At 39.9% G+C, this 23,139-nt stretch overlaps 2 protein-coding genes across 8 annotated transcripts in view; one reads left to right on the plus strand and one right to left on the minus strand.

The window, feature by feature from the left end:
* Window positions 1-23,139, minus strand: part of DNASE2B (deoxyribonuclease 2 beta) — a 684,289-nt gene that overhangs the window by 476,141 nt on the left and 185,009 nt on the right. The gene's annotated exons all lie outside the window — the stretch shown is intronic.
* Window positions 1-23,139, plus strand: part of SSX2IP (SSX family member 2 interacting protein) — a 51,611-nt gene that overhangs the window by 2,339 nt on the left and 26,133 nt on the right. For 3 of the 5 annotated variants that reach the window (XM_084874420.1, XM_084874421.1, XM_084874422.1), the window contains exon 2: window positions 22,448-22,579. In XM_084874420.1, coding sequence (XP_084730546.1) covers window positions 22,537-22,579 — 43 coding nt within the window. In that variant the 5' untranslated portion in view covers window positions 22,448-22,536. The remainder of the gene's footprint in view (window positions 1-22,447; window positions 22,580-23,139) is intronic. The other 2 variants (XM_084874423.1, XM_084874424.1) reach the window with 1 other exon arrangement.

The following is a 23,139-nucleotide window of genomic DNA, read 5'->3' on the forward strand; positions in this document are numbered from 1 at the left end:
AGATATAAATATGAGAAAGATACCTGCCCAGAAGTGTGTAATTTTAATTCATTTCACATGCTTAAATTGGGACAGTTTCAAAGCTTTTTAAGTGACTTTTTCCCCCATATAATTTGCCAGTGAATATATATGTTAGACCAGGTCACAGAGAGGTTTTGATACTCTGTGGGTCTGTTTTGTGTCTTTGGTGATGATCATGGCTAGCTGCTAATGAAGGTACAAGCTGTCTTGAATTCATGAATCTATAGACTGAGATAAAATAGAAAAGTCCACCATTCATTATTGAAAATGGAAAACTACCTAAAATTTTACTTTTGATAGTGGGTTAGATAGCACTAGCAGATTTACTGAATTATGCATTAATAACTTATAATAATAAAAGCATAATATGCTAATTAGATCTGATCTTCCTATGCCATTCTGATGTCCTTCTAGGCAAAGCCGTGGCAGTGGGGGGCCAAGGCAGAGGTGGTTAGGGGTGATCAGGCAGGCATGTGAGCGGTTAGGAGCCAGTGGTCCCGGATTGCTAGAAGAATGTCTTTGGCAGCGATCAGGCCTAAACAAGCAGTTGGACATCCCCTGAGGGGTCCCAGAATGCAAGAGGGTGCAGTCCAGGCTGATCCTCCCCACTCTCCACCCTGTGCATGAATTCCATGCACCAGGCCTCTGGTTCTTTTAATAAGTTTTAAACACTAAGCCTCTTCTTGCCAAACCTGAGGATACATATGATTAGTGTTTGTTTTAGGAAATTTATAGTGTAGTAAAGAAGGGAGCAAAACAGAAAGTAAAAATTGCAAATATGGAAAGGCTTTAGAAAAGAATTTCAGTTCTGTCCTGATGGAGATGGAGGAGGTGGTGTCACAGTTCACCTGTTGAACACACAGTGGCATGTTCTGTACCCTTGAGGAAGTACAGGTGGTTTGATAGAGCCAGGTGTGGTACAACCTTTGACCAGTAGGTGATAGGGAATCTATAAAAGGTTTTATCCATGGGAATTATGTTTGCTTTAGAAGTATTTGCATCAAAACCAGTAATAGGAATGATCTAAAGGTGCTCTGAATATAGACAACCTAAGTAATATTTCAGAAACAACAGCCCTACATAGCAATTAAAAACTTTAAAAAAGGCAAAATGATTATTCATATAACCAACCTTTATTTAGTACCTTTTTGTTTTTATATTTCTTATTGAGGAATAATTGACAACATTAATTTCAGGTATAGAACAATGATTCAATATTTGTATACATATTATGAAGTGACCACGGTAAGTGTAGTATTGTCTGCTTTTAAGATTGGGGGGAATAGAGATGCAAGGATAAATAAGAACCCCATTTTCAGCAACTTGCAATTCAGTAAGAGAGATAACACAATTATAATGCAGTGCAGAAACTGAGTGCCATAAGAGCATAAAAATGTCAGATCCTGGCAGTGTAGGATTCTGACATGAGAGAAGGCAGAAATTCAAATTAAAAATAGATCTTAAATAGAAATTAAACTGCAGCTAGTTTAACAATTAATGCAATCTTAACTAATATTTACAGTTCATATATTAACCCTTCATATATTGCCTCCCTCTTAACTTTGTGAGTGAAGTTTTGGCCTTGACCGCCACACTACTCGGTAAGGGACCTTGGATAAGTTACTATTTGCCTGTATCTTCTGTGTGTCTTGGTTGGCTCACCTGTACATTAGGGATAATATAACTACTTCATAGGTTTGTGATGATTAAGTAAGATAAAGTAATATCTAGAATAGTGTTTTGGGGAAATAGTTTACATTTACTGAGCACTTTATATTTCTATTTGACATAAAATGTTATAATTGAATAAGAACTTTTTGTCTCTTATTGTGGATCTATCCATGAACATCTGATAAAGCCTCTACATTCAGAGAAGCCAAATATATTTTGTTAAACTAAACTTCTTAACAAGTGATCTTTGTTTATTGTCTCCTTATCTTATTTGCTGATGACTTCTCTAAATCTCATTTCCATTTTTACATCTCAGCTTTATCATGGTCACTAATCTCCAAATTCAACATATTTTTTCTATTTAGATTTTGCCCTTTCTATGGCATTTGTTGCTTGTTCACTATTCCCTCCTGTTTAAAACTTTTTTCCCCCATGGCTTTCCTAAAGCCTGCCCACCTCTCTATTTTTATTTCTTACATCTAGGTCACCTTCATTCACTTGTTACATGTTGATGTTCTCTAGGTGTTCTTTCTGCTTCCTATTTTTTCTGTATGGATGCAACTACCACATTATGCAAAATCTGCCTTGATGTCTTTTGACCTTCAGGCCCTAGTTTAATCCCCATTTGAATGTCTCATGCAGCCTCTCTACACCCAGTGAATTCTACATGGAGCTCATATCTCTACACTTAACCAAACCCAGTTATATCAACTTTACTCCTCTATTCTCTTTAAGTGACACTATTTTTTGTCTGGTACCAAAAAAGAATAAATGCCTCCGTTTGTTGTTTATTAGTTCAGCTTCTGAAGTATTTCTTATCTGTCCTACACTTTCTTCATTGTTACTGGCTAAGTCAGTGAGCCGTGCCTAAACATCAGTTTCCCAGTTTGCTATAATATTTTTGTGCGGAGTTGGGGTGCTACTGAAAATGAAGCCCATTTTGGAAACATTAAGGTGGAAGGAGACTGCTAGACGAATATTGCTTTAAAAGTTGTAGCACTACATAAAATTATGTAAAGAGTTTGAGTGGCCAGAAGATACTATAACCAAGATGAGTACCAGTCATTGCATGTACTTTTTAGCTTCGAGTTTGTGGTCTGGGTTATAAAGGTCCCAGTCTTGGGTTAGTCAGTCTATTGCTAGGTGATTGTAATCTGGGTATTGTCCTTTCCTGTCTAAAAGATGGCACCTTCAGCATTACTCTTTCTATTCTGTATATAAGTTTTCAAAATATCCTACATAGGATCAAGCATATAAAATAAATCTTCAATAAATACAAGCCATCATCAAATGGATTATTTTTTAATGAGGAGATGGGTTTGGAAAACTTATATCACTTGCTCTGGATACTTGGGTGTCAAGAGGAGGCCAGAGTCGATGAGGCTTTGGAATCATAAGTATCTAGTTTTTATTCTTACCTTCCAAATTAAATAGCTGGGTTTTATACCTGCCTTCCAAGTTTGTATCTGGATGAGTTAACTAATCTCTCTGAGCCTCAGATTCTTCCATCAATAAAGTAGAGTTATATTTACTACTTACTAGGGTCATTGTAAGGAGAAATTACATAGCTGATGAGCCACATCTGGCTGCCATAGAGGCTCAAGGTAGTAATTCTTCTCTCCTCCAGTTCCACACAGTTAGCTAGTACAGTTCTTTGCAAATTTGTGGTTGCTTCATGGATCCTATGAAACGAGCCCAAACTGCTGTTTTTATACTTGTAAGGAGGGAGGTTCATTGGCTCTTGGCTCATGACACAATCTCATAATTGGTCCATTTATTTAGTTTTAATATAACAAAATTCATGCAAGGGGCCCAGCCTTCACAGTCTCGGATGCCTGGTGCCACACATATGTCTTGCAGTTCCCGTGGCCCCACCCACTGGTTGTTTTGGAAGGTTGTTCTGCTGTCCAGTCTAATTAGCATATTAACTCTTTATTATATTATATTAGAAGCCCAATGCATGAAGATTCGTGCCAGAATGGTCCTTCCTTTCCCTGGCTGCCAGCACCGCCTTTGCTGCGGCCCAGAACCGCCTTTCTGCCTTCCACCCTGCCGAGAGGCCCAGTACCTGCACATGCAAATTAACTCATCTTTGTTGGGTTAATTGCATACTCACTCCTGATTGGCTGGTGGGCGTTGTGACGGTATGGTCAATTAACATGTTACTCTTTTATTAGGTATATAGGACTAATAGCCCTGCGCATGAATCTGTGCACCAATAGGTTCCTCCTGTCCTCCTGTAGCTCTCTGGCTGCTGCTCTGCCCCTGTCATAGCTTATTGCCCTGCCCCGACATGTAGCTCTCCTCCACCTGCTTATAGTTTGATGCCCCACCCTCCTGCAGATCTGTGATCCAGTCATTATGCAATTGGTCATTATACCTCATGGTGTAATGGATAATTAGCATATTCCTCTCCTATAGGATAAGCACCACCTAATAAAGCTAAGACCTTGACAGTAACCTTGATATAACCAGCATGGCCCCTTTTTCCTGCTTCCTTAACCTAAGGCAACTATTTACTGAATCCTATATTCATCATTTTTTTGGTAGCTTTTAAAATATATTTTATTGGATCTTTATAAGTTTTTCATATATATTACACAATTAAAAGTATACGTCCATGCCCTATCTTTTAATACATTTTCCACCTTATAATGCTTTATTTCACTTAAAATTATATTGCTGAGATTCATCTATAATGTATGTCACTGAAATTTTCTGATTGCTGCATGACATTCTGTTTTACAGAAATGCCATAGTCTCTCCATTTTCCTTTTAAGGGGTGTGTGGTTGCTTCCAGGGTTCTGCTGTTATGGTAGTTTGCTGTTGTGAAGAGGGCTGCTGCTTATGTTCACACAGCCTAGTGTACACATGCAAGAGGTTTTTCTTGGATTTACACCTAGAAGTGGACTGGCTAGGTTGTAGAATATATGAATAGGATATATGAATTTCAGCTGCCATACTGTTTGTTTTTCAAAGGTTCTCTTCACCCTCCAATCTATAATAATAAAAGCTTAATATGCTAATTAGACCGGATAGCCAAATGACCTTCTGGACATCCTTCCAGACAATGTTCCTGATGAAGCTGGGCCTGCAAGGGCTGAGGCAAACCACCACCGCTGTGAGGGCCTATTGTAGAGCCTCAGCAGGGTGGGCAGGGCCTCCCTGTGGGCAGCAACCAAAGCGGGAGTCGCAGCTGAGTGAGCAGGGCCTCCCTGTGCGCCACAATGGATCATGGAGCCCCTCATCGATTGCCTCAAGTAGGGAGGCCCAGGCTACCCAACCAGCGGCTGCACTGTGATGGTGGGCAGAGTCTCCCTTTGCGAGGCATCGATCTGTGGGCTCCGCAATCCATCACCCCACAGAGAGAGGCCCACCGGCCAGCGATGCTGTGGCGGGTGGGTGGGCCGGCCAGCTCTCACCCTATAGAGGGAGGCCCAGGCCAGCCAAGTGATCATACCCCATGCCCTTCGCCCGCAGAAGGAGGCAACTATTGGCAGAGGGGGGTGGTGCCACACATATGGCAAGCAATAGCAGTGTTGGGGGCGGGGCCTGCTGCGGGCAGCCAGAAGAAGGAAAACCCTGATCGATCCCTCCCCCATCATCCTTGCGCACCTATCCGCCCCCCCCCCCCCCCCCCCCACTCCTGACCCTGACATGAGGGAGCCCAATTCCACCCATCCCTCCTCTGGTCAACAGAACATGTCTGAAGACCAACTATTGGCACAACGTGCCTCTGTAGCCAAAAGAAGCCAGTGTCGTTGACAGATTGTGTCTGAAGAACAGCCATCAACAAATACTGCCAATACTGGTAGAATCCGCCTTCACAACAAAAATGAAGTAAATGAGAATGCAATTATCGAACATAGTTGTGGTGGAATGACTGTTACCTGCCAATTTTGCCCATCACTAAATTTCTCCGATGAAAAACCATCTGATGGAAAATTTACTCGATGTTGTAGTGAAGGTAAAGTTTGCCAAGTGATAACATTTTTCAGAATATCTCGCATATTTTTAAAAAATTATGATAAAGATTCTGATATTAAAAATTTCATGGAAAATTTTTACTTCTTTTGTTTTTGCTTAAGGGGGTGCAAATATTGCTCACCATCAGGATATGGGCCATACTGTATTAGAATACATGGACACGTTTATCACCGTGCTGGAACTTTATATCCTTTGGATCAGGGGTCCTCAAACTTTTTAAAGTGGGGGCCAGATCACGGTCCCTCAGAGAGCTGGAGGGCCAGACTATATGAACTACTAATTCCTACTGTAACACCTCGGCTGTGCTCACTGCCCAAAAAACCTGGCGGGCCGGATCAGACTCCTCTGCGGGCCGCATGTGGCCCGCGGGCCGTAGTTTGAAGACCCCTGCTTTGGATGGTGTTTCTCGGAAGTTTGCTCAACTCTATATTTTAGATACAGATAAAGAGATGGTAAAAGATTAGCAATGCCAGAAAACCAAGGTTGCTCAGAAAGACTCATGATCAACATCAACAACCTCATGCATGAAATAAATGAATTAACAAAATCATACTAGATGCTACATGCATTAGAAAAGGAAGCCCAATCTGAAACAGCAGTGAAAGGTATTGCTCCCATGGAAGTAACAATGGTGATTAAATATGATTGTAACCGTGATCTAGGTAGATATAGTTCTCGCCATGTAACTGAGGTTGCCGTCATATTCAGAAACAAAGATGGAGAACCTCCTTTTGAAAGGGACTTGCTCATTGTAAACCAGATTCCAATAATCTGAATGCCACTAAAATGAAACAAATCAGTATCCTGTTTCCTACATTAGCTACCATGACATATCCTATTCTTTTTCCACATGGTGAAAAAGCTGGGGAACGGATATTGCATTAAGACTCAGAGACGACAATGTAATCGACATTATTACTAGATAAAATGTAAGGATGCGAGTCATACAAATGCAGTATTACAGATTTCATCTGGGACATATTTAATCCTATTTTACATGCAGGAAAATTAACAGTATATTGTCGATTCATATTCAAAATTGGAAGCCAATTGGATAAATTTCATTAAAGCAAACCAATCTAAGTTGAGAATTGAAAAATATAGTGTTTTGGTGGATTATCTCACATGTAGATCTGAAAACGACAATGTGCCAGTTGATAAAATGATAATGCTTCCATCATCTTTTGAGGGTCGTCTCAGAAATCAGCAGTCCTATCAGGATGCTATGGCAATTGTAATGAAGTATAGTAAGCCCGATTTATTCATAATCCAAAATAGAGATTATAAACAATTTAAAACACTGGCAAAAAGTTGAAAACAGACCTGACTTGGTAGCCAGAGTTTTTAACATTAAGCTGAATGCTCTTTTTTTTTTTTGTTTTGTTTTAAATATATTTTATTGATCTTTTACAGAGAGGAAGGGAGAGAGATAGTTAGAAACATCAATGAGAGTCATTGATCAGCTGCCTCTTGCACGCCCCCTACTGGAGATGTGCCCACAACCAAGGTACATGTTCTTGATCGGAATCGAACCCAGGACCTTGCAGTCCGCAGACCGACGCTCTAACCACTGAGCCAAACCGGTTAAGGCTGAATGCTCTTTTAAATGATATATGTAAATTCCATTTATTTGACAAAGAGCTAAAATTAATGTCATTAAATTTCAGAAACGTACTCTGCCTCACGCTCATGTATTATTAATATTTAGATGGTGAATCCAAATTATGAGCAGAAGATGACATAGACTGTATAGTTAAGGCAGAAATTCGGGATAAAGACCAATGTCCTCGACCTTTCAAATTGTAAAATCAAATATAGTACCTGGACCATGTGGAATACAAAATCCAAATAGCCCATGTATGGGAAATGAAAAATGTTCAAAGGGATATCTGAAAGAATTTCAAAGTGCAACCATTAGAAATAATGATATTCCAAATACAAAGATCTGGTAGCACCATGTCTATTGGAAATAAAGTTATTGATAACACTTGGATTGTCACTTATAACCTGTATTTGTGCTTTAAGTATAACTGTCATCTAAACGTTGAAGTCTGCACATTGATTAAAAGTGTCAAATATTTATTTAAGTACAACTATCAATATAAAGAGCACGATTGTGTAAATATTCAAATTTCTGGAAAATCAATCATGACGAAGTACAGAACTTCATTGACTCCAGGTATGTGAGTGCTCCTGAGGCTGTTTGAAGACTTTTTGCAATGTGAATGTATGACCAATCTCATGCAATCACAAGATTAGCTATTCATTTGCTTAATGAACAGAATTTATATTTTCATACTGATGATTTTGCTGAAGTTATAGAGCTAAAAGGCATAACTTGACTTTGATGGCTCAGTTGTTATTGAATAGAGAAGATTCTGATGTGCGTAATTATTGGGAGATTCCACAACATTATGTGTTTAGTAATTCTTTGTGGACAAAATGCCAAAAAGGTGGGAATAAAGCATTAGGTAGACTGTTCACTGTGAGCTTTAGAGAACCAGAATGATATTACCTTAGACTTTTGCTTCTGCATGTAAAAGGTGCGTTAAGTTTTGATGATTTGCGAACTGTAGGAGGTGTAATTTATGATACATTTCATGAAGCTGCTAAACATTGAGGATTATTAATCGATGACACTATCTGGAAAGCTATAATTGATAATGTGATCCTCCTACAGTGCCCAAAAAACTACAGCAACTTTTTGCATACATATGTGTGTTTGGATGTCCTTCAGATGCAGACAAATTATGGGATGAGAATAAATCTCATTTTATTGAAGATTTCTGTTGAAAATTGCACCGAAGAGAAGGTGTCTGTGTGAACTCTGAAATGCATACCCTTAATGCAATTCAAGAGGTATTCACATTGCATGGGATAAAATGTTCACATTTCAAACTTCGGACTATCCTTTATTAATGAATACAAAAACGTGATGAATCATACAAGCAACAACAGGCAGAAGTTTTGATAAATTATCTGAATGAGGAACAGTTGGCAGCCTTTCACACTATAACTTCAGCCATCGAAGATCAAACTGTAAACTCCAAATGCTTTTTCTTGGATGGTCCAGAAGATAGTGGAAAAACATAACTTTATAAAGTTTTAATACATTATATTAGAGGTCATGGTGGGTATTGTTTTACCCACAGCATCTACAGGAATTGCTGCAAATTTACTTCTCAGTGGAGGAATCTTTTATGCCAATATAATTTACCAATTCCATTAAATGAAACTTTAATTTCTAGACTCTCTAAAGAGTGAAGTTGCACCGAAACCGGTTTGGCTCAATGGATAGAGCGTCGGCTTGGGGACTGAAAGGTCCCGGGTTCGATTCCGGTCAAGGGCATGTACCTTGGTTGCGGGCATATCCCCAGTAGTGGGCGTGCAAGAGGCAGCTGATCGATGACTCTCTCTCATCGATGTTTCTGACTCTCTATCTCTCTCCCTTCCTCTCTGTACAAAATCAATAAAATATATTAAAAAGAAAAAGAAAAAAAAAAAAGAATGGAGTTGCTAAAACCATTAAAAAGGCCCAACTTCTCATTATTGATGAATGCACCATTGCATCCAGTCATGCTATAAGCACCATAGATAGGTTACCAAATAAAATTATGAATTTGAATTTTGCATTTGGTGGAAAGTTCTCAGAGGGAATTTTCGACAATATCTCAGTATTGTGCTGCATGCTATGCAATTAGCCATAATTCAAATGAGTTTAAATTACTGAAATGTTTGGGTATGTTTCAGAAAGTTGTCTTTAAATATGAGATCAGAGGACTCTGCTTATAGTGAATGGTTAGTAAAACTTGGAGATGGCAGACTTGATAGCAGTTTTCATTTAGGAATGGATATTATTGAAATCCCCTGTGCAATGATTTGTAACGGATCTATTATCTTTGGAAATAGTATATCTATAGATAATATTAAAATATATCTAAACGTGCAATTCCTTGTCCAAAAAGGAGCACGTTCAAAAATTAGATGACGGAATTTTGGATATACTCGGAGGTTTTCACGCATATTTAAGTGATGGTTCCATTGATCCAACAGATGATGCTGAAAAGGAAAAACTTTCCATCGAGTTTCTTAATAGTATTACTCCTTCAGGAATACCGTGTCATAAATTAAATTTGAAAGTGGGTGCAATCATCATGCTACTGAGAAATCTTTGTAGTAAATGGGGTCTTTGTAATGGTACTAGATTTATTATCAAAAGATTGCAACCTAACATTGCAGCTGAAGTATTAAGAGGATCTTCGGAAGGAGAGGTTGTTCTGATTCCAAGAACTGATTTGTCCCCGTCTGACACTGATCTCCCATTTTAATTAATTCGAAGATAGTTTCTTGTGATGCCAGCATTTGTGATGATTATTAATAAATCACAAGGACAAACTCTAGATAGAATAGGAATATTCCTACCTGAACCCATTTTCAGACATGGTTAGTTTTATGTTGATTTCTCTTAAGTTTGAAGAATGAGTGGTATTAAAGTTGTAAATACTTCATCACAAGGGAAATTAGTCAAGCACTCTGAAAGTTTTTTTTTCTTTTTTTTTTTTTTTAATATATTTTATTGATTTTTTACAGAGAGAAAGGGAGGGAGATAGAGAGCTAGAAATGTCGATGAGAGAGAAACATTGACCAGTTGCCTCTTGCACACCTGCTACCGGGGATGTGCCAGCAACCAAGGTACATGTCCTTGACTGGAATCGAACCTGGGACCTTTCAGTCCACAGACCGATGCTCTACCACTGAGCCAAACCGGTTTCGGCTCTGAAAGTTTTTCACTTTTAATGTATACAGGGAGATATTAGAATAAGTTTAAACAATTTATCAGCCATTGTTTGTATCTGTGTTTTTATATCATGTTTTGTTTTCATATCATGTTTTTATTGTTTTTATATCATGTCTTTGTTGTTATATCATGTTACTATTAATAAATTTGTATATTTTATATACAACTTACTAATTTTCATATCTAACACTTATAGAGAAAGGGCAAATAGCAATGTTAAAATATTTCCTCTAATTAATTCCCTTTCAGTGTGCATGAATTTGTGCACTGGACCACTAGTACTATATAATAAAATCCTAATATGCTTAGTGTCTGGTCATTTGGTCATCCATTCAACCAATCAAAACATAATATGCTAATGATATGATAAGGCCGCTCAACTACTTGCTATGACATGCACTGACCATCAGGAGGCAGATGCTCAATGCAAGAGCTGCCCCCTGGTGATCAGTGTGCTCCTACAGGAGGAGTGCTGCTCAGCCAGAAGCCAGTTCACAGCTGGTGAGCATAGCAGTGGTGGCAGGAGCCTCTCCCGCCTCCACAGCAGCGCTAAGGATGTCCGACTGACAGCTTAGGCCACATGTGTCAAACACAAGGCCCGCGGGCCAAATCCAGCCCGCCAGGCCTTGCAATGTGGCCCACACCGCGCTGTCATCACTGCACTCCGCTGTCAGTTTATGACATTGTCAGTTTATGACTGTTCAGTAAACCATTCGGCCCGAGATTTAGGCTGGATTTTAGATTTTGGCCCCTTCTCTGATTGAGTTCGACACCCCTAGCTTAGGCCATCCCCCGTGGGCTCCCCGGTTGCGAGAAGGCCTCTCTCTCTCTCTCTCTCTCTCTCTCTCTCTATATATATATATATATATATATATATATATATATATACACACACATATGACTGGTTGCTATGATGCACACTAACACCAGGGGACAGACCCTCAACACACAGGATCAGGCTCTCCTGTCTGGAGCAGACCTGCAGGGATCAGGCCTGTGAGGATCAGCCTGTGGGATTTGGGTTCCCTCCTGTCCGACATCCTGCAAGAGGGCACAGACCAGGCTGAGGGACCCCGCCAGTGCACAAATCTGTGCACCAGGCCTCTAGTCTTTAATAAGCCTTAGCCAGGTGTTCCCTAGGACTTTCATTTTCAACCTTCATTTAGTACTTTGGAACACTTAAATTATTGTTGGAATCCATTTTATAGCACCCTTAGAAAAGAATACCCTGTTGGCATTCCGTAACGTAAACTACATAAACAGAATACTAACTTAGACTGAACCACAATCTATAGGCTATAACCATGCAACCATTTTCTCAAACTTTATGCATCAGAATCACATGAGAGTCTGTTAAAATACTGATTTTTGGGTTCCACCCCCAGTGTTTCTGAATCTGTAGGTCTGAAGTAGGACTTGGGTTTTGCATTTTTGACAAGTTCCTAGATGCTGTTGATGCTCCTGGTCCTGGAACTGCAGTTTGAGAACTATAACCAGTGATTGAATTTGGGCTAAACATTGAAAAAACCTATTACAGAAAGATGGTTAAACTATTACGGAACAGATTAACGAACACTGTTTAAGTTTCTTTGTTATTTCCATTTCTTATAGTAGATTTTGTTATCTGTTACTTATTTTAGGAATGAAATATCAGTAAATGGTTTTTGGTTTTTATTTTATTTGGACTTAGCTGACTTGCAACTTTACAAAGTAAACTAGATTTAAAAACAGTGTTTCTTTTTTGTTCTTAGTAATCCTCATCTAAGAGTATGATTACTGCTATTCTTACCTCTGCCGTGGAAGAATTTTAAATTGTTATACTGTCTAAATTGCCATGCTCTGGATTCATTCACTAAATCACCTTTCTGTTTCTCTAAGCTGGCACCAAAAGTCATGATTCGAACAGTGTGGTGATAGCCAGAGGGAAAAGGGGTTAGGGATAAGTGGAGGTGGGCAAAGTGGGGTGGGAAAGGGGATGGAAAGAGACTTTGCTTGAGGTGATTGGTGCACAATGCAATGCGCAGAGGATGTTTTGAGTTGTACACTTGAAACCTATATGATTTTGTGAACCAATGTCACCCTAATATATTTAAAGTTTTTAAAAAGCCCTTGTAAGTTTCAGCATGGCTAAAGAGTTGATTCTTGTTTATCATAATATTACAATAGCATGCTTCACACTAATATGCCACTGAAGTTCATTGACATTCATTCATAAAAGTTTATTGTGTTCCTGCCATGGGTCAATAATGATATTTCATAATAAAGCAGGGTACAAACAGTACAATGACAGGCCTGCTAACCAGAAACTCAGTTTAGGTGGAGAAGGGGGTTTCATTTTAGATCTGTGCTGTAATAGGGGTAATGCAAAGTGTCTGGAAGCACAAAGAGAAGGGAATGGTAGTTTGGGGAAAAGCCTGGCAATTTGGCTTTCTTTGTATTGCTTATTTGAATTTAATGTTTTGTCTACTTTCATACAGTTCATAATCCAGTTACTCAGTTGGAATAATTATTGTCTGATTGCAATTTAGTCTCAAGGTGAGGTGGTAGAGAAGCGAGTACCTGTGTGTATATTCAGTTGAAAAAGCAGCTCTCATATATTCCCCCCTCTCCTACATTAAAGCCAGCAGGGTGTGATTATTAAATATGCTGACTGCCATCTTTTGACTTGGCTTTGTCACATTCTAGCTATGTCACCTTGGGCAAGAAAACTGTGGGTCTCAGTTTCCTCATTTGTAGGAGGGAGAAAATAACTGAGGTATTTTTGAGATTGAATGAGTTACTGTATGTTTTATATGCTTTAACTTGTAAATGGAACAAAATAAACTTTGTTTCTATTGTTAAAATTAAATAGAATCTCGGCCGAAGCCGGTTTGGCTCAGTGGTAGAGCGTCAGTCTGCGGACTGAAAGGTCCCAGGTTCGATTCCGGTCAAGGGCATATACCGTGGTTGCGGGCACATCCCCCGGTAGGGGGTGTGCAAGAGGCAGCTGGTCGATGTTTCTCTCTCATCTACGTTTCTAGCTCTCTATCTCTCTCCCTTTTTCTCTGTTAAAAATCAATAAAATATATTTTTAAAAAATTAAGTAGAATCTCATTAGTTAAACATACAGTTGTGAAGACTGTGCACATTCTGATTTAAAAATGTGAAGAAGAAATTTTGACAAATAGCTACCCTGTTTCCCTGAAAATAAGACAGTGTCTTATATTAATTTTTGCTCCCAAAGATGCGCTAGGTCTTATTTTCAGGGGATGTCTTATTTTTCCATGAAGAAGAATACGGTACACATTTATTGTTAAATGAAAATAAAGGAAATTTATTACCTGTATACGGTACGGTGTATACACACAGACCAGACAAACTGTGAATCCTACAGTATCAAGAATTTACTCATTTATTCAATGACAATCATGTCATCATCTTCTGGAACATCATCATAACAATCCAATTCTTGAATTTCCTGTTGAATTTCTTGTGACTCCTAGGGGGGCCTTATTTTTGGGGGGATGCCTTATATTTCACTCAGAAGGAAACCTGTAAGTAGGTCTTATTTTCAGAGGATGTCTTATTTTCGGGGAAACATGGTATACTCAATTCCATTTTAGGCCCCATGAGAAGTGTAGAAATCATAGATCGTAGAACTGAAGATTCTTTAAAGATCATCTGGTTTGACCTCCTGGTTTTACAGATGTGGAAACTGAAAACCAAAGAAATTATGACCAGCTCATGGTTGCTCAGTAAGTGAAGGAAGGGGCACTGAGAACACAGGCCTGCCACTTAGTCTGGTGCTCTTTCGGTTGCCCGTGCAGCTACCCTGAAATGACAGTGCCCTGAAAAACTCCGTTTATTTGGAGAGCCGAGACCAGCACAGATGAAAACATTAGCAATAAGAAGTCAATCTATAATGAAATACCAGATGGTGCGACATAGACTCTAAGTACAAAGCTATATAACTTCATGAGCTGCTCTCTTGAAGCAGAAAAATGCACCTTATATGGAGGTTCATAGATTAAGAGCATTCTTTTTTGAAAATCTTAATTATAAATCAAAGGCAGTCTTCCCCCTTCTTTCCTCCTAACAGGTTTAGATTACAGTTGAGGAGAGTAAACCTTGGGTCAGTTGGCCAGCACTCCGTGTCTTCGCTCTTCACCATAGGGGGAATCTGCCTCCCGTTGGGCTGGATCCCCGCAGACTGGCTGACACAGCAGGATATCCGTGTGAAGCCTGCATCATTCTCGCTCACCGCCTGTGCGGATATGGTGATAGGTGCCAGCTGTGTAACTGGTTGGTGCAAAGAGTTGATCATTTGTCAAAATTGACATTTCCACTGGAGGACAGGGGTGCTACTGTCTGGGATTGAGGTGGGAGAACTTTCACACACTTTATCTCGTTAACTCTTCATGAACTCACTGCCTCTAAATATTTTACAAAATATTACATGCTTCTAAAACATTCCGGCTGTATAAAGGAATGTTGTGGAAGAAGAAAGCCCTGGCCCACCTCTTACCCCACCCACCCATCCCGCTTCCCAGGAATGTCATTGGTAACGGCAACTTTTCTAGACCTTTCTCCTAAATGTATTTAGATAGTTAGATTTAGAAAAAAGAAACAAACCAATCATACTATTCTTGTTAACTATAACTTTTTACATACAGATCTACCTCACTTTAATTCTCCTAGAGTACCCCTTCTCCACGTTAGTAATCCTCGAGTACCTCTTCTTCTGGCTGGACCATTGAAACATACTGGTTTTTAACTGTTTCTCTATTGATGGATATTTAGATTGTCTTTAGTTTCTTGCCATTACAAATAATGTGACAGTCAACAATATCATATGTCATGCTTGCTCACGTATGTGATTGAATATGTGGTAAATGGATGCCTAGAAGTACAATTGATCAGTGGAAGGATTTACACATTTCAAATTTTTGTAGACTGTGAGATTCCCATCTAAAACTACAAACTACTGTCCCCTGGTAATGTTCTATTTCCTTTATATAACTGACTATCTGAATAATGCTGGGACACTGTATACTTTTTAACCAGGTTTTGCCCAACAGGGCTACTTGTGTTAAGGTACGGTAGGTTAACTGATTAATCTGGAAATAAATCTAGTCTTTACTACTCAAGCTATTCAGCCAATAGTTTTGGTGTTTGAGACTGGTGCTATTCATCCCTATTGCCTTTTCCTTATCACTGTGATTTCCTTTTAAAAACATGAAAAACATTCACTTATTAGAAAATTTGGAAGATACACAAAAAAGTAAAGATTGTCCATGATATTTTTATGTGTGTGAAAATGCATGGAGAAAGGGCTGAAGGTTCTGCCCTCGTCCCTCCCTTTTCTACTCTTAGCTTGGTCTTGGCTCCCAGCTTTTCCTGTTCTTCTTTATAGAGCAGAATTAACCTATGCATATATAACCATATATAATTTTTAAAGACCAAATAAGACCATGTTAGTTATTATTCTGCAGCTTTTTAAAAGTTACTTAACAAAGTATCACAGAATTCTTTCCAAATTAGTGAAATATCTAATAATAGCTAATATGCATAAACTTATTCAATAAAGTTGTTAAGTAAATTTTGCAACTAACTTTATCATTTAACCACATTATTATTCTTTGAGGTAAAGATTCTTTTACTTTCCTTTTGCAGGTGAGGTAAATGAAGTCAGAGATTTCTTTTCAGGGCTGCTCACTTTGTAAGTGCTGGGAATGGGCTTTGAAACCAGGTGGTCTGATTTTGGATCCTGTGTTTTTAGTCATTATAATATCCTGTTTCTTTTACTGTAGTAATAACTGGTTTAATGGTTTCTATAAATAGTTTAATGTAGCTTTCTACACCCTAAGAGGGAGTAGAGTCTCTTTCTAATGGCAAATTCTGGCTTGGAGCTCCAGTGGTCAGCAAACTCATTACTCAACGAGCCAAATATCAACAGTACAACGATTGAAATTTCTTTTGAGAGCCACATTTTTTAAATTTAAACTTTTTCTAACGCCACTTCTTCAAAATAGACTCGCCCGGGCTGTGGTATTTTGTGTAAGAGCCACACTCAAGGGGCCAAAGAGCTGCAGTTTGCCAACCACGGCCTTAGTCCAAAGGGAAACATGTGAATTATTTTACCATAATTTGTGTCTCCACACTATTTTGTGCAGTCTTTGTGCAGTTGGGAGATTAGATTTAATAGGTGGTGGTAGGAAATATTGCTTCCTGAGCTCACATCCACTGAAACCACAGCACGTGATGGTTAAGAGAATGGGCTCTGGAGTCTGGGGTGGGAAATATCCCTAGCTCTGCCACTTGCCAGCTCTAGGACTTTGGCAAATTATGTAACCTCTGTCCTCAATTCCTTATCTGTAAAAAGGAAATAATGTAATACATAGGGTGGTTATGAGGATTGACTTCTGTAATATATGCAGAGCATTTAAAACAGCAACTAGCATATGTTAAATCAGTCCCATGTCCTACGTACACTGTGCTTAGGTTTTTACCTATTACCTCATTATGTACCCTCAACCATGCTACAAAGTAGATCATCTCACTCTGTTTTCCAAGTGAGGAAACTGGCTTAGAGAGACTTGGTCAGGATGTGACCGTAATTTGTCTGACCCAGGCCTGTGAGGTTTGCATTGTTTGCACTGGCCTTTCCAACCTCAATCTTCCTCATGGCCACAACCTCAGCAAGGGGACAGATGATTAAGGGAATACCAGATTTTGAGTCTCAACCATTCAAATATATATTAAAATTTAATTTATGAATAATTTATTTCTGTGGAAAATAGCTATACTATTTTTAAAATATATATAATTTATTGATTTTTTACAGAGAGGAAGGGAGAGGGATAGAGAGTTAGAAACATTGATGAGAGAGAAACATCGATCAGCTGCCTCCTGCACACCCACACTCTGCACTGGGCAAGTAAGTGCCTTCAACCCAAGTACATGCCCTTGACTGGAATTGAACCTGGGACCTTTCAGTACACAGGCCGATGTTCTATCCACTGAGCCAAACCAGTTTAGGAATAATATCTATACTATTAAATTATGCCATTCAGGTGAAATCATTTAGATTTTAAATTTGTAAAAAGTAGATTTTTCTAGAGGTTGAATTTTTATTGTGTTTCTATTCTGATATGCATATCTGAATTGGGATTTTATTTAAGGTAGCAAAGGCATTTGTAATGGAATTAAAAACTATATAGAGTCACCTTTGGAATAAAATTATAGTAGAAGGTGATATTAATTTTTAAAATGATCATAATTTGATTCTTAAAAATAAACACCTATTCAAGTATGCTGATAACTACCGTCTCAAGTTTTATAACTAAACTAGAGGCCCGGTGCACAAATTCGTGCACGGGTGGGGTCCCTTGGTATGGTCTGGGGGGGATCGAGCCCCAGTTTGTGCCCCCAGCCTTGCAGCCCCCAGGCACCACACCTTGGCTGGAGCCATCCCCTCACCTGCTCCACCATCCTGCCTATAGGGTGATCAATTGGGGCTGGGCTCACCGCCCGGCTCTCTCAGCACCTGGGAGCCAGGTGGCCGTTTCACCCCCTGCCACCGGTCACTCTCTGCAGGGCAATTGGCAGGATGATCAGCTCCTGCTCACACCTGCGTTGGCCTGGCGCCGCCTGCTCACCTGCTGCACCGTCCCACCGTGGTCCCGTTCTTGTTGGGGCCCATCAAGGGCCCATCAGGGCCCGCAGAGCCTCCACTACTCCCCACTGCCAGTGCCACGTCACAGAACCACCCCGCCCCCTGGTGGTCAGCGCACATCATAGCAAGCAGTCGAACTCCCGGTTGAGGGGACAATTTTCATATTATATAGGCTTTTATTATAAAGGAGGGTTTGTAAGATAGGACTAATGTTTAAAGACTTAGTTTTAATAGTTTTATTTTTTTAATCCAACAAGTTGGTAGTTCTATCTTTGTGAGATTTTAGCAAATTTTAGCTATTTGTGTAAAATTCTGTTTAGTACTTAGAAATCCAGATGGTATAATGTTACCACATTCCTGGATAATGAAAAACTGTTATTTTCTGACACTTGAAGTTTGCTTTAGAATTCTGATTAGGTAGCAATTGCACCTTCTCAAGTTTCAATTCCAAGTGAACTTAAAAGGAACTTAAAATAGTGTATAATGTTAAGGAAATCTTGTAATCATGATATTAAGTTTCTTCTGAGCTCTCTTTCAGTGTGTTGATGTGTTAGGAGAGATTTGGGGGATAAAGAGTAATCCTATATAATCATTCTATATAATAAAGAGGTAATATGCAAATTGACCGTCACTCTAATACACAAGATGGCCACCCCCATGTGGCCAAGATGGCCACCCCCATGTGGACACAAGATGACCGTCAGAAGATGGCCAGCAGGGGAGGGCAGTTGTGGGCGATCAGGTCAGCAGGGGGGGGGGGCAGTTGGGAATGACCAGGCCTACAGGGGAAGGCAGTTAGGGGTGACCAGGCTTTCAGGGGAGGGAAGTGAGGGGCAAATAGGCTGGCAGGGGAGCACTTAGGCGTCAATCAGGCTGGCATGGGAGTGGTTAGGGGATGGTCAGGCTGGCAGGCAGAAGCAGTTAGGGGCAATCAGGCAGGCAGGCAAGCGGTTGGGAGCCAGCAGTCCTGGGTTGTGAGTAGGATCCCAGATTGGAGACGGTACCGGCTGGGCTGAAGGACACACCCTTCCACATACCCCCTGCATGAATTTCATGCACTGGGCCTCTAGTCTACATATATATTTATAAAAGCCTAAGTGACTGGAATGCCAGAACAACTGGAACGACCAATTGCTATGACATGCACTAACCACCGGGGGCAAATGCACAATGCAGGAGCTGCCCCCTGGTGGTCAGAGCACTCCTACAGTCAACCTCCTATGGCCAGCCAACCTCCCCTAGTCCCTCCCCTCAGCTGGCCAACCTCCCACGTTCCCTCCCCCCATCTGGCAGGCCCCAGTCAGCAGCTGGCAGGAAGGCAGGCCCCAGCCAGCAGCCGGAAGGCCTGATTGCCGACCAGGACTAGGGACCTTACCCATGCATGAATTTCATGCCATGGGCCTCTAGTACATTTTATAAAAGATTCACATCTTTTGCATCCTTCCCATTGGTATTTTTCTTTATCTGCTTTTGCTTGCTGGGATGAACATGTTAATTTATCATCAGTTACTTACTTGAGTATTCATTAATCGTTCCATTTATTAAGATGAGTAGGGAGAATGCAGAAATGTGAAATGTGTGGTTCTTAAAGACTACATGGTAGGACTGGAATGAGCTGGTAAATGTATGGCACACTCACTCCAGCCTGTATGCTCCTCTTCCAAAACAATGCTTCCTCAAAGCCTAGCTCACCCACCATCATCTCCTCCATGCAGCCCAGGAAACTCCATTCTCTAGGTCCTCCATCCACTGTTAGAAGCTAGACACTCTTGGTGCTCCCCTTTGTGGACTGTGTGTATAGCCTTGTTGTAGTTAAGTCTTGATTGTTGTTGGCATCACTGCGAGGAATTGATCTCCAGGCCAATTGGATGTATCAGCTGTGTCTATGCCAGGATACCTTCTATATTGGAGACAGTCTTGTAGGATCAGACTTGCAAAATTGCAAAAGCCTCTTTGCTCAGCTTGGATGGGGCGGAGTCATAGGGCTGAGCTGACATTCTTGGCTTCCCATCAGCCCTACCCTTGTGCACGCACCTCAGACCTCTGCCTTCCATTGATCCCTTGAGTTTCCGCCTGACAGTCCAGATTCCCCCTACAAGAGTGTGGGTGCCCCAGGGGCTCTCCTAGAACTGGGTTGGGTATCTGTATAATATTTTTAATCCCAGTGCAGGTAGGAGCTTCCGAATCCTTCCTCTATGGAAAAGCTGCAGCAACCTCCCCAGTCAAACCTCTTTGCACGCACTCACTCATGCGCGAGCGCCTCTAGACCTGCCTGCTGCAGCTCCCGGCTCCCCCAAGTCTCTGAGTCTCCGGGTGCCTTTCTCTACAGTCCAGACTCCACCCATATGAGCCTGGGTCCATGGGGTTTCGGCCAGGGTTGAGGTTCAGTGCAGTCTGGGGCTTCCTTTCCCCTCCCGCCAGCCAGGCACTCGGCCACCCTTCCTCTCTGCTTGTGCATCTCCCTACCTCAGCGCTTTGAGGCTCCCCTGATCTGTGAGCCTCTCTCCTTTCTTGTTGTAGATTTTCCACTCAGCCAGCTTTCCTGTGGTTTTGGATGATGTCTGTTCTATCTTTTAGTTGTTGTTTTCCATAGTTCATCTTTTTAATTGATTTCTATCTTTAAAAATTGGGAGATTTTACAAAAAAATCCAGAATTCCAACATCTCTTAAAAAAATGGAAAGATGTAACAGCAGAGGACCTACTTTCTCTTTGGCCACAGTTTGTTGTAGCTGAGGCGCAGCTGTCCGGTGTTGGCTTGTGCTCCAATGTGCCTCCTTACCTCTCCTCCTGCTATCCTGACCTTGAATTCAATTTCTAGTTGCCATTTGTAGTTTCATTGCATTTTTATGATGGAGAAATATTTGTTTATTCAGTTACTTATGTTAAAAATGCAAACATGAATGATAGACTGGAAAAGGTTATTTGTTTCTTAGTCTACTTCATGCATGCGCATTTCTTGAATTTTATGTACTTGTTAGGCATCCTAATTCTCCTTGGCTATGTTTAATGTTTGCACACTGTCCAATTGCATAAATGTATTATGTTTATAAACAGCCTTCTGTGGAATGTATAAGTTATTTCTGTTTTTTGATATTGTAAAAGAACAATAGATGAATATTTTGTACAAATCATTTTATTAGAATAAAATTTTAGAAATGGAATTTCTGATTAAAATATATTTTCATTTTTAAGAATTTTGATGCATATTGCCATATTGCTTACTAGTAATATAAGTTTATATAATTTTTCTGGAGATCAATGTATGAGAGTATTCATTTCTCTGGGTCTATGTCAACATTGGGAATTGTAATGAAAAATAAAAGTTTTGCCAATATAGTTTGTAAAAACAAAAAATAGGAATGCTGGTCAAGAATTTTTTCATCTTACCTAATAAAAGAACATGCAAATTAACCATTACTCCACTATGCCCACAGCCAATCAGAGTGAGTATGCAAATTAACCTAATAAAGATGGAGGTTGATTTGCATATGCACACACAGAGCATTGTGAAGCCTGCTATGAGGGAAAGGAGGGTGGCGGAGGGAGCTACTGGAGTGGTGCCCCAGACAGAAGCCAGGACTTGCAGGCTCCAGGAGGCTCAGGAGCAGGGACATACCTGCTTTCGGGCGGCCGGGGAGAAGGGACTTGCTGGCTCCCTGGTGGCTGGTAGTGAAGCCAGGGGCCTATTCCACGAATATCGTGCAACAGGCCTAGTCTACATATATAAGAACTATATTTTATTATAAAGGATATACTTTAGAATTATTTTATTTTTTTTAATATATTTTATTGATTTTTCACAGAGAGAAAGAGAGATGGATAGAGAGTTAGAAATATCAATGAGAGAGAATCATCGATCAGCTGCCTCTTGCACACCCCCTACTGGGGATATGCCGGCAACCAAGGTACATGCCCTTGACCGGAATTGAACCTGGGACCCTTCAGTCTGCAGTCCGACGCTCTACCCACTGAGCCAAACCGGTTTCGGCAACTTTAGAACTATTTATTACTTACTACAGTGCTGTACCTTGGATTTATGTTGTGAGTGAAATCATGTACCGTGTACTTTCTATATGATGTCATGTGAATACCTCAGTATAACTAGAGAAGCCTATAGCCTTATCTTTACACACGTATCCACAAACACACAGTAATTATTACTGAGTTCTACCATGTTCTATATGGGTGTACATGAGAATAAATAACAGAAAATCTTTCTTTTTTGAAACACGTAGAAGTAATTCTTACACATTGGCTTTATATTTGCCTTCATATTTTTAATTAGCTGTTGTCATTCTATGATTTGCTTTTTAAGGAAATGCCTACATAGAAGAGTGACAGCAGCTGGACTAAATGTTTCACTGCTGAACTGGTTCCTCAGGTATCCTGTCTCTGGCAACTGCTATGGGAGATTGGATGACGGTTACAGATCCAGGTCTGTCTTCAGGTGATTGAGTTTAAAATACTGTAAGCCAAAGCATTTGTAAACGTGATTATTTTCAATGACACTAATAAAATAATTATCACAAATATTAAAGATGTGACTGATGAGAGACATAAATAATTGTAAAAAGTTTAATTTCCATCTTCAATGAAATTATTAGGGAGAGCTAAGAATTGTGCCATAATTTGTGGGGTTAACTGCTTTGTGTGGATGATTGATCATTTGATTGTTACTATTTTTGAGGAAATTTTTATGCATTTGAAATAAATTCATTGGCTGCTTCAGTACATTTCTCTGATATATTTCTTTAATTGCATAAACTTTGAGTGCATAGACAAGTGATTTTTGTCTGTTATTTTTAGAAATCTAAAACACTGCAAATTAAGGTAGCATATTGTAGCTTAACATGCTTCGTAAGATCACTTTCTAGTTGTGTCTTTTTGAGAAAAAGTACATAGTACATAGTTTTCATATAAAACCAACTTTGTCTTAATTTGAAAATCCTTAAAATATTTATGTAATTCAAAAATCTTTGGTAATGAGATTATATTAACTTTGCATGC

This window comes from Pipistrellus hanaki, assembly GCF_964339955.1.
Source record: "Pipistrellus hanaki genome assembly, chromosome: 2".
Classification (NCBI taxonomy): Eukaryota; Metazoa; Chordata; class Mammalia; order Chiroptera; family Vespertilionidae; genus Pipistrellus; species Pipistrellus hanaki.